Source organism: Schistocerca gregaria, chromosome 2, assembly GCF_023897955.1.
Source record: "Schistocerca gregaria isolate iqSchGreg1 chromosome 2, iqSchGreg1.2, whole genome shotgun sequence".
NCBI classification, from domain to species: domain Eukaryota; kingdom Metazoa; phylum Arthropoda; class Insecta; order Orthoptera; family Acrididae; genus Schistocerca; species Schistocerca gregaria.
This window is the reverse complement of record NC_064921.1, coordinates 312,566,075-312,578,966: the sequence shown is the minus strand read 5'-3', so window position 1 is coordinate 312,578,966 and position 12,892 is coordinate 312,566,075. Positions and strand designations below refer to the sequence as shown.

Below are 12,892 nucleotides of genomic sequence, written 5' to 3'. Positions count from 1 at the left end.
TATCTTTGTAAATCTGAATCTCTGTCAATGTGCAAACCAAACCTTTTCTCCTTCCGTCATTCACTAACTTCACATTTTATACATAAAAATAGCACTTGCAGGCTTGTCTAAGAGCCAATTCCAGACCCACGATTCTGAACCTTGTCTTTATGTCATGATTTGTTTCTTCTGACACAGTCCCTTTCCCAAGTTTTAATTTAGATGCACTTGGAGACAAACTAATGTTTACATCTGCAGGTCCGACCCTAACTTCAACATCAGTTTCTCGCTTTACATTGGAAATATGAGACTTACTATATTATTTTTAAATACTTTACCAGGCCTAGACAATGTAAAAAACAATTAATATATTCAACCTTGCACAAAGAATGACACAATAACTGTAACTTTTCTCAAATTCCTCTAAACAGCACAAAACTTGTTTAAAAAGTAGCAAAGCCTTCTATACCACACTGCATGGACCACGAAATGGCTCCACAGCCTTCTATACAACACTGATGTCATCATCATCATCATCATCATCATCATTTAAGATTGAGTCTGGAGCATAGCCCCCTTATAAAATTCTTCCATGTTCCCTATTCAGTGCTAACATTAGTGCCTCTTCTGATGTTAAACCTATTACTTTAAAATCATTCTTAACCGAATCCAGGTACCTTCTCCTTGGTCTGCCCCGACTCCTCCTACCCTCTACTGCTGAACCTATGAGTCTCTTGGGCAACCTTGCTTCTCCCATGCGTGTAACATGACCCCATCATATAAGCCTTTTCTCGCTGACTGCTACGTCTATAGAGTTCATTCCCAGTTTTTCTTTGATTTCCTCATTGTGGACACCCTCCTGCCATTGTTCCCATCCATTAGTACCTGCAATCATCCCAGCTACTTTCATATCCGTAACCTCAACCTTGTTGATAAGGTAACCTGAATCCACCCAGCTTTCGCTCCCATACAACAAAGTTGGTCGAAAGATTGAACGGTGCACAGATAACTTAGTCTTGGTATTGACTTCCTTCTTGCAGAAGAGAATAGATCGTAGCTGAGCGCTCACTGCATTAGCTTTGCTACACCTCGCTTCCAGTTCTTTCAGTATGTTGCCATCCTGTGAGAATATGCATCCTAAGTACTTGAAACCGTCCATCTGTTCTAACTTTGTTCCTCCTATTTGGCACTCAATCTGTTTATATTTCTTTCCCACTGACATTACTTTCGTTTTGGAAACACTAATCTTCATACCATAGTCCTTACATTTCTTATCTAGTTCTGAAATATTACTTTGCAAACTATCAATCGAATCTGCCATCACAACTAAGTCATCCGCATATGCAAGACTGCTTATTTTGTGTTCACATATCTTAATCTCACCCAGCCAGTCTATTGTTTTCAACATATGATCCATAAATAATATGAACAACAGTGGAGAAAGGTTGCAGCCTTGTCTTACCCCTGAAACTACTCTGAACCATGAACTCAATTTACCGTCAACTCTAACTGCTGCCCGACTATCCATGTAAAGACCTTTAATTGCTTGCAAAAGTTTGCCTCCTATTCCATAATCTCGTAGAACAGACAATAACTTCCTCCTAGGAAATATGCCATTTCTACATCTATAAAGCATAGATACAATTCCCTGTTCCACTCATAGCACTTCTCCATAATTTGCGGTAAGCTAAAGATCTGGTCCTGACAACCTCTAAGAGGCCTAAACCCACTCTGATTTTCATCCAATTGGTCCTGAACTAATACTCGCACAATCCTTTCAACAATATCTGAGAAGATTTTACCCACAACGCTGATTAAAGAGATACCTCTGTAGTTGTTACAAACTTTTCCGTTTCCATGTGGAAACATTGGTATGATTACTGCTTTTCTCCAGTCTGGTGGAACCTGTCCGGACTCCCAGGCCATTTCAATTATCCTGTGTAGCCATTTAAGACCTGACATTCCACTGTATTTGATGAGTTCCGACTTAATTTCATCCACCCCAGCTGCTTTATTGCACTGCAATCTATTGACCATTTTCTCCACTTCCTCAAATGTGATCCTATTTCCATCATCATTCCTATCCCATTGTACATCGAAATCTGAAACATTACTGATTGTATTTTCACCTACATTGAGCAACTCTTCAAAATATTCCCTCCATCTGCCCAAGGCATCCACAGGGTACACCAACTATCCAAAATACTTGTCATTTTCTTCTTACCTCCCTTTCGAAGACTGCTAATTACACTCCAGAATGGTTTTCTAGCAGCTTGACCCCTAGTTTCCAACCTGTATCCAAAGTCTTCCCAAGATTTCTTCCTGGATGCTCCAATTATCTGTTTGGCTTTGTTTCTTTCTTCAACATCACTTTCTCCGTCTACCCGAGTTCTAGCATGTAGCCTTTTTTGATAGGCCTTCTTTTTCCTTTTACAGGCTGCCTTGATTGTGTCATTCCACCAAGCTGTTTGCAACATCCTACTTTTACACACTACTGTTCCAAGTCATTCTTTAGCCACTTCTAGTACTGTGTCCCTCTACCTTGTCCATTCCTTTTCCATTGACTGTAATTGACTACATTCAACTAACTGGTACCTTTCTGAGACCGCTGTTATGTACGTGTGCCTGATTTCCTTATCCTGAAGTTTCTCCACTCTTATCCTCCTACGTATGGACCTGACCTCCTGCACTTTCGGCCTCACAATCCCAATTTCACTGCAGATTAAATAATGATCAGTGTCATAAAAGAATTCCCTGAATACACGTGTGTCCCTCACAGCCTTCCTGAATTTCTGATCTGTTATTATATAGTCATTGACAGATCTGGTTCCCCTGCCTTCCCAAGTATACCGGTGAAAGTTCTTATGTTTAAAAAAGGAGTTTGTAATTACTAAGCCCATACTGTCTCAGAAATCCAAGAGTTGTTTCCCGTTCCTGTTGGCCTCCATATCCTCTCCAAAATTACCTATAACCTTTTCATACCCTTCTGTTCGATTTCCAATGCTGGCGTTAAAATCACCAATGAGGAGAACACTGTCCTTGTCCTTTACTCTAACAACTACATCACTGAGTGCCTTATAAAAACTATCCATCTTATTTTGAACTGTCCCTTCACAATGCGAATATACTGACACAATCCTAATTTTCTTGCTAGACACTGTCAAATCTATCCACATCAGTCGTTCGTTTACATACCTTTTTGCAACTACGCTGGGTTCCATTTCTTTCCTGATGTAAAGCCCTACACCCCATTGCGCTATTCCAGCTTTGACTCCTGACAGGTAGACCTTGTATTCTCCCACTTCCTCTTCTTTCTCACCCCTTACCCGAATGTCACTAACAGCTAAAACGTCCAGCCCCATCTTACTTGCAGCCTCTGTCAGTCTGACAAGTAGTGTTTTAGGAGTCCCTGGTTTGTCAGTTAGAGGTGGGACTCCGTCACCTCCAAAGGTCCGAGGCATTTTGCTCTGATTGTTGCCAGAATCATATTTGAAGTACGAGGGAAGCAGGTTGCTAACCTTACTTGCCCCGAGTCCCATTGGGTTTTACCCCTAACGGTTGAGGGACTAACCGGTGGATTTGGTAGTCTTTGCCGTATGAGCACGAAGGTGACCACGACTCAGAATATGTCCGAGATGCCCAGCCTTATTCCAAAGTAACTGGTATCCCGACTGTCGGGACCACTTACTTGGCCAGTCATACGTTGCCCGTGGTTCATGAACTAGGTCATGACTACAGGAACCCACACCATGAACCACTCACATTGATGTGTTGTATACAAAAAATCATAGCCTTCTAAAGCTATATTTTCCAGATTCAGGGGAACTGCTTATAGTTTAAATTTTCTTATGCCATTTGTAGGTCGAATTTTAAAGAAAAGATTTGGGATAATAATGTCAATTATATTTACTGTCAAATAAGCAGATAAATAAACATGTGAATTTTTCATTATTCCTGCCACTGTCCTCTGTAGACCACCGTGCGTGCTGGAATTAATCTGATCGTATCCTTATGAGCCCTACAGGAGTGATAAGTAAGAGGTTGTAGTATACTTCTAGAGTCACGTTTTAAAGCTGGTTCTTGAAACTTTATAAGTAGGCTTTCTCTGGACTGTGTATGTCTATCTTCAAGAATCTGCAAATTAAGCTTCTTTAGCATCTCTGTGACACTCTGCTATGGATCAAACAAACCTTAGGCCATTCGTACTGTCATTCTCTGTATGCATTCAATATCCTCTGTTAGTCCTATTTGGTATGAATCCCACATACTACAGCAATATTCGACGATGAATCACATGAGAGATTTATAAGCAATTTCCTTCGTAGGCTGATTGCATTTCCCCTGTATTCTACTAATAAAGCGAAGTGTAAGAACTGCTTTACTCACGACTGAGTTTACGTTATCACTGTTGACATATTCCAGCCCTAAATTCTTTAGTCAAAGGACCCCACGCTTTTTTTTCGTTTTCTGAAGAGCACAATTTTACATTTCTGAATATGTAGAGCAATTTGCCTATCTTTGCACCAGTTTCAAATCTTGTCAAGATCTAACTGAATATTTATGCAGGCAATACTTCATTATAGATAACTAAACAATCTGCAAAAAATCTAGTATCAATACTGACTGCAAGATCATTAATATTCAACAAAGACAGTAAGGATACGACACATTTTCCTGGGTCACAACTGACGTTAACTTCCGCATCCCTCGATGATTCTACATTCCAGATAACTACGTCATTCAAACTTGTAAAATATTTTGTTTATTTATAGACGCAATCACATTCTTATGAAACAGTAATAACCGGTTTCGGCCATACAGTGACCATCTTTAGACTCTAAAGGCGGCATAAAATGAACACAGGTTCATGCGTTTCGGCCATACAATGACCATCTTCAGATTCTAAAGGCGGCATAAAATGAACACAGGTTCATGCGTTGTTAAAAGGTAATCTAATCTAATCTAATCTAATCTAAAAACAACGCATGAACCTGTGTTCAGTGTGTTCATGCATTGTTAAACTTCTAACAACTCATGAACCTGTGTTCAGCGTATGCCGCCTTTATAATCTGAAGATGGTCACTGTATGACCGAAACAGGTTATGACTGTAATAAGAATGTGATTGCGTCTTTAAATAAACAAAATATTTTTACAAAATAATCAATCACTCGCTCCATTGACAAAATGTCGTTTTTTCATTCAAACTTGTTTGAGTACACTTTAAACTCCTGCGGCACCTAACTACTGTGTCATATGATGGTGGATTGCAGCCAAGCACTTTGACGTAACCAGTGTGGAATGTTAAAGCGTTGTTCCCCTTAAAACGCAAAGAAACGATTAGCCTACGACACCTTACTTTATCGATAAGGAACGTCATTTTGTTCTGGCTGTTACAGAGGCGTTCTGCTGTACTCTGGCGGGGAGATATCAATATATCCTACGCTCCCATGCAAGTAGCCGCAAAAAAAGCTTTATATGATATGATATGATATGATAAGTAAATTTTTATCACTATCCCGTGTACCTCCAGGAAGAGAAAGTTTAACATGCATTTAGCAACGAAGTCATTAGAAGAGACCAGTGCAGTAACGTACATTAGCAACCTCAGCTACAACAGCATTAAAATATTCGAAAACTCGTCGTGTTATCTCTGCAGCATTTACGTCGTGGATTAGATCGTGAAATATAGCTGCACCTTATTTCTTGCAGTTCTAGCAGTATTTCTAAATCGGTAAGAAAGGACAGTACGAAATACTCTATGCAGATTACTTCAGTTTCTCCTTAGTTTTAGCACGGCAGGATGGGAATGTGACTCGCCTGCGGAGCTGGGCGATATGAGGTGGTGGGCCGCCGAGCTGCCGCCAGCGCTCTCCCCGCCGACTGTCACTTTTTGCGGGTCAGCGCCGAAGGCTGCGACGTTCTGCTGCAGCCACCGCAGGGCCATCACCTGGTCCTTCAGGCCCGCGTTGCCAGGGATAACCTCGTCCTCAGTGCTGAGAAATCCTGTAGAAAAACATCTTTTCTCAAGTTGCACTTCAAATATTCATGTAATAGTTAAATCTGAAAGGCGACCAGTGTAGTGTAAGTCGATCAGTAGTTCGAGTAATTGCAGCAGCGTGCATAGACGAGCGACAAGAAGATCGAAAGAAGAATAACAACAGGGGAAATAAAATAATGGAGTCCTTAGACATGGAGGGATGTCAATTTTCACAAAGACAATTACCTGTCTGTATAGCTCATTAACTTTTTTGTTTTAAATTTTAAATACGACAGAAAGTCGTGTCTGAGGTTTGCGACCAGATTGATACTTACAAAAATTGTAACCAATGCTGATAGGTCGCTAATAACAGTCATAGGATGTTAACTGAATTTATTTATTGGTTTAAGCGTCTCGGGCGTAGCCCAAAATCAGACGATCAAAATTCGAAGTTCAGAACGAAGTTTTTCGCGACTGGACTTGTTGTGTAAAACATTCTCGGTCTTCTGGTCGAGTCAGCTCAGGGTAAAATCTCCAGCTTTCGACCATTACCTCCATCGTCTGGAACAACTACTGTCAAACTGATTCTGTGATGGCCTTGTATAGCGCAAATATGACTTGTGATTGGTTGGTAATTATGTCACGCTGTCGCAGACGGTGTCAGCGTCTACGCTCGTGGCGCCACCGCTCCCTCCGTAGAATAAACATAGCGACGAATATCTCTGGCTCTTCTCTGCACCGAGAAATCGCTTCCATGCACCTCTAATGTTAAATCCGCTATCACGACCGAAGAGTTCTCAAACATTCTCGCTTCTATCGTCTCTTCATTTACAGAGTCCCAGTGTGTAGCAACCTGGAACAAATCTTTAGTTTAATCAAACAGTATATTATGTTTGTTTGTGAGCTTATGCTAAGCAGTTGAAGGTTTCTCCAGTTCTCGACTTTTAATATGGCGCTGATGTTTTGTATAGCGACCGGAAACAGTGTGGATGGACTGACCGATGGAATTGTTTTCGGGCTCACAATGGGTGTTATAACTCCCAGGAATCCTGAGTCTGAAACTGTCCTTAACAGGTGTAGTATCTCCTTTATCTTCTTAGGATGTCGGAAAATAGATTAGATACCTTGTCTTCCCCGGAGTCTGTCTGTTTTGCAGGATGTAGCTCCGCAGAGGGGAAGGAATGCAGTCGGTGGCTCATCACGTGGATGTTCAACATTTTCACGTTTCCTTTTGTTGAGAACACTGACTTCACATCAGCGAGAGCATGACGTAAATACTGACCAATCAGAAATTTGACATTCTGTTGCTCTTGAGGAAAAAATGGTTCAAATGGCTCTGAGCACTATGGGACTTAACTTCTGAGGTCATCAGTCCCCTAGAACTTAGAACTACTGAAACCTAACTAACCTAAGGACATCACACACAGCCATGTCCGAGGCTGGATTCTAACCTGCGACCGTAGCTCCTGATGAGAGACGTTGAAGATAACTGTCGAATGCTCGAGGTTCTTCCTTGAACTGACACGACAAGAAATCTAAGAATGTTTTATACAAAATACAAAGTTCATAGGAACGTTTTAGACACAAACAATGTAGGTCAAGTCATCAACATCAACGTGAATACCTCCCACCATCAGGGATCCTCGCCCATCCCAATCCTTTATTACACCTTCTTCCCAATCAGCCCACGGCTAGGAGACCAAACTAGAAGTCAATATGAAGGAAACAAAGTACACTTACATTAGACTGACATCAGAAATCGCGAGTTAAAATGTCAGAAGGAAACACAAAGAAGAGGAGTCAGAAGGTGATACAAGTATTCGAAGATACCTGTTATGCTTCGTCTGATGGAATTATATTAGGAAATAAGACACTTAAAGTAGTAAATGAGTTTTGCGATTTGGGAACCAACATAACTGATCATGGTCGAAGTAGGGAGGATATAAAATGTAGACTGGCAATGGAAAGAAAAACTTTTCTGAAGAAGAGAAATTTTTAGACATCAAATAAAGATTTAAGTGTCAGGAAGTATTTTCTGGAAGTATTAGTATGGAGTTTAGCTTTATATGGAAGTGAAACATGGACGATAAACTATTAAGACAAGAAGAGAATAGAAGCTTTCGAAATATGGTGCTACAGAAGAATGCTCAATATTAGACGGCTAGTTCATCTAACTAATTATAAGGTACTGAACAGAACTGGGGAGAAGAAAAATTTGTGGCACAGCCTGACTAGGAGAAGGGATCGTTTGGTAGAACACATTGTGAGGCATCAAGGGGTCACCAATTTAGTACTGGAGGGAAGCGTGCGGGATAAAAATCGTAGAGGGAGACCAAGAGATGAATACAGTACGCAGATTCGGAAAGACGTAGGTTGCAGTAGTTAAACGAATCATTAACATAAATGATTAAAATGATAGGATACTCCTCAAGATGAAGACGTTCGAGATAGGACGAAAGGAAAAGTGTTTGAATACGACGGCATTTAATTAGAAATTGAAGCTGGAGGAAAAATAATTCATAACAAACATGCATATTTGTACTAACTGTGGTGTCACCGCCAGACACCACACTTACTAGGTGGTAGCCTTTAAATCGTCCGCGGTCCGGTAGTATACGTCGGACCTGCGTGTCGCCACTATCAGTGATTGCAGACCGAGCGCCGCCCAACGGCAGGTCTAGAGAGACATCCAAGCACTCGCGCCAGTTGTAGAACCGACTTTGCTAGCGATGGTTCACTGACAAAATACTCTCTCATTTGCCGAGACGATAGTTAGCATAGCCTTTAGCTACGTTATTTGCTACGACCTAGCAAGGCGCCTTATCTGTTACTATTGGTATTGTGATTCATGTAGTGTCACGAGCGACGTTCGTCATTAATGGATTAAAATTAAGTATTCCATCAGCTACGTCCGTGTTTCTCAATTCTAATTCCCTTGTCATGTTCCAGACCTCATGCCAGCCTGCGTGAGCTAAAACGCGTGCATTTCGGCCTCCTTTAGTAATACGGTGTTGGCTCTCCTGCCAACCACAACACTAACCGTTTTTGAAATATAAGGCACTGATTCAAGCAGTGGTACTGTTCTTCCTATATGGGAATAATCACAAATTCTGACTGAAAGAGGAGTCCATCAAGGACATTCTTCATTACCAACACTGTTGTTAGCAGCCTTAAATCGAAACGAATAGCCTTTCCTTCTTTCACTGGCGCCTTTATCCCACAATGTTCGCAGGGTTGGCGTGGTTACAACTGATTTAGCAAGGTTAATATTTAAAGGGGTGGCCGGATGCTCTTCCTGCTGCCACCCCATAGCCCCCCCCCCCCCCCCTCCAGGACGGAATCAGTGTACCCCAGCTGTCTGCGTCTAGTGTAAACCATGAAATAGTGCGGAAGTGTTACAAATGTCTGCGTGTCGTGTAACTGAGGCGGGATGTGGGGACCAGCTCGGTATTCACCTAGCGGGATGTGGAAAACCGCCTAAAAACCACATTCAGGCTGGCCGACACACTGGCCCACGTCGTTAATCCGCCGGGCGGATTCGATCCGGGGTCAGTGCGCCTACCCGAGTCCAGGAAGCAGCGCATCAGCGCTCTCGGCTAACGTGGCGGATTAAAACGAAACGAATAGTAATAATATAAATTTATCAATGGAACGTACCAGAACACCAACCTTTCCCTCATGAAATTATATCGTCCGCCTTTAGCGCGGATTAACAGCAGCTAATGGCAAAACTTTACACAGTAAGTTTAAAAGTAGCTTCGAAAATAATATATTATGGAAAAAATTATGTATAATCGACATATCAAAATAAAAATTGTTCATATTCGCAACGAAGTTGACAGTGTTTATAACAGTGAAGGACTGAGATTGGACGGAAATTTTGAAGATTTAACAGGAGACTAAATCTGGCATGAAGTGCATTTACACTGCCACATTGTGATTAAGCACCATAAGTGAAGGTTGTCTCACCTAGAGCTCCAAGGCGGTAGTTGACAGTGACCGCAGCGATACCTTCTTCTATGAGGAGGTCTGGCCCATACTGAGCGACGGTGCCACTGCCAACATAGTAGGCGCCTCCCGGCATCCAGACGTACACTGGGGGCGGCTCAGTGGTGTTGAGCGGCACGTACAAGTTGAGGACGAGGCAGTCCTCGTCGCCGGGGTCTCTGGCCGTTGGGACATCCGGAAGCGGCACCTGTGTGCAGGCCGGCCCCTCCTCCAGGGCGTCGCGAACGCCCGACCAGCTCGCGGCCGGCTGCGGCGCCTGCAGGACATAAAATGTGGTTCCTCATTTGCAAAGCCTAGTCTCAGTGCTGCATAAACTGTCTGACATATAATGGTCGGGTAAGAGACATGAAGATATGTTTCGTCCATATGAATAACGATCTGATCTGTCATCAATGGCCAGATAGGCGCAATTTAAACTAAATGCCAATAAGTGCCAAGTAATTATAGTGTCCCATCAGAAATTAATTAGTTCTGAATTGCGTGAATGATTGTTTCCATAGTTTCATCAACGATATCCCAATATCACATCAGTAAACAGTGAAGAACCTGAATGTACACTACTGTGTGGAAAACGTGAAACTCTCAGAGGCAATGGTCTACAGCACTCCACCATAAGGGGACGTGTAGAACAGATTGACTTAAATGGCAGAGAGGTGGGGTGCACGTAGGCCTATCAGCGCCCTCTTGTGTGAGCGGACAGGTCAGTCTTACTCAACGCCCCGCTGGTGCGGAGCCGTCGTGCGAGGTGGAAACGTGGAATCAACTGCCACTATGCCTCGCCGTCATGACGATGATGGAATATTGGCATGCTGAGTGCGTTCGAACGGGAGACCGATCTGTCGTTCCACGACACTGAGGCTTCAACAGAGAGACGTATGTGGGGCTTGTGAAGAGGCCATACACAGCGCTGAAAGGCTACTGGGCGACACAATATCACAACAGCGCCGGCCGAGGTGGCCGAGCGGTTCTAGGCGCTATAGTCTGGAACCGCACGACCGCTCCGATCGCAGGTTCGAGTCCTGCCTCGGGCATGGATGTGACTGATGTCCTTAGGTTAGTTAGGTTTAAGTAGTTCTAAATTCTAGGGGACTGATGACCTCAGATGTTAAGTCCCATAGTGTTCAGAGCCATTTGAATCATCACCACAACGCGAGGTGACCGCCATATTGTCTGCTTGGCCTTAATGGGTAAAACAGCTTCGTTAACATTGTTGGCGCGACGTTGGATCACTGCAGCGGATCTGGACATGACTGCGCCGACGTTCGACTCCGTATTTTGCTCGCTGGACTGGTGTCAGGCACGTAATTGCGTCAGCTTCCAATGACTGGAACCCACCAAAGGTAGAGACTACAATGGGCACTTGAGAGCCGACACTGCAGTGCTGTGTGGAAAAATGTGTTGGTTGTGGATGACTCCCGCTGCGACTTGTCCTGCCGTGATGACCGAGACTTTGCTGCTCCTGCAGGCCGTCCCACTTGCCATATTTCAGTAGTACAACGCCTGGAAGCAAGTGGCGAGGAATCTGCAAGCCTTCTTCGAAGAACGACGGGTACCACTGCTTCCCTCACCTGCTCATTCGCCTGACCTGCCGTCCAGCGAACATATCTGATATAGATGCCTGAATGGGAATAGTGTTTAATCAGTAGAATTTCTGATCACTATCTCGTTTGAAGTAGCTATCCGTTGGAAGAATGTTGTCTATTGGGAGAGGGTACTGTTCCTTTTTTTGTGTTTGATGGGTTATTTGAACTGATAAAGCGTCAATTGCAAAGAGATGAAACGGAAGCTACTGTCGTTGTTTACCAGATAGTTCAGTGATTGTGTAAATTAATTAATGTAGAAAAAGTCATATTACTCTCTTCTCTGATGGTATCGAGAAACTCTAGAAAAATTAGTGACAAAGCTATTTTCAACTTAAAGGAAGTGCAGTAATGGTTATCCACGGTCTAGTGTAACAAATTTCTGGGGATGGTTATTGTTCGCGAACGTCTGAAGCAGGTGAGATTTGTTACTAAAATTTGTAATTGATAGGGTTAACGTTTGGGTGGAAAGTGACTTCTTTATGGCAGAAAAGGCCAAGTTTTTATCATTGGAGAACACAGTGGGGCTGAATGGCAACGAATGGGGATAGCAGACAAGGAAAATAAATTTGAGTGTAGATTCTAGTTAGAGCTCAAACCATACAGTAAGGCAAAAAAAAAAAAGAAAAAGAAAATAAAGACTACAAGAAAGCCCTAACAACTACGCAAGTAAGAGACAGAAAAAGTGTCAACTTGGATAATGTGATACGCTGTTAACTGTGCACTTATAATTAACTCTGAGATTAAGAAAAAAAATATAAGACAAGCAGTCAAATACGCATTAACGAAAAAAATCTGCAAAGGAAAAGAAAGTGTTAATAATATTTCTTGTTTATAAAGGAATAGTGTTAACAAATAACCAGAAATTAGTGCGAGTTGTCTCTGACAGGGAAGGGATAACCTTCCAGAGTTTTGCTACGTTTTGATTCAGATTTATTCCATAATACCTGATTTTCGTAATGTTCAGTCAAATCTGAAAAGAGGATTTATTTACTACTAAACTACGGCAATGTAAACAGAAAACCTTTTCATTGGCGAAGTAAGGCCTGTAGTTTAAAATACACTCCTGGAAATGGAAAAAAGAACACATTGACACCGCTGTGTCAGACCCACCATACTTGCTCCGAACACTGCGAGAGGGCTGTACAAGCAATGATCACACGCACGGCACAGCGGACACACCAGGAACCGCGGTGTTGGCCGTCGAATGGCGCTAGCTGCGCAGCATTTGTGCACCGCCGCCGTCAGTGTCAGCCAGTTTGCCGTGGCATACGGAGCTCCATCGCAGTCTTTAACACTGGTAGCATGCCGCGACAGCGTGGACGTGAACCGTATGTGCAGTTGACG

General features: G+C 42.7%; 1 protein-coding gene across 1 annotated transcript in view; it reads right to left on the bottom strand.

Annotated features, from left to right (window-relative positions):
• LOC126336138 (venom carboxylesterase-6-like) overlaps nucleotides 1-12,892 on the bottom strand; it is a 76,011-nt gene that overhangs the window by 36,236 nt on the left and 26,883 nt on the right. The window contains exons 3-4 of the mRNA XM_049999629.1: nucleotides 9,927-10,221; nucleotides 5,798-5,983 (exon numbers count right to left, since the gene is read on the bottom strand). Coding sequence (XP_049855586.1) covers nucleotides 5,798-5,983; nucleotides 9,927-10,221 — 481 coding nt within the window. The remainder of the gene's footprint in view (nucleotides 1-5,797; nucleotides 5,984-9,926; nucleotides 10,222-12,892) is intronic.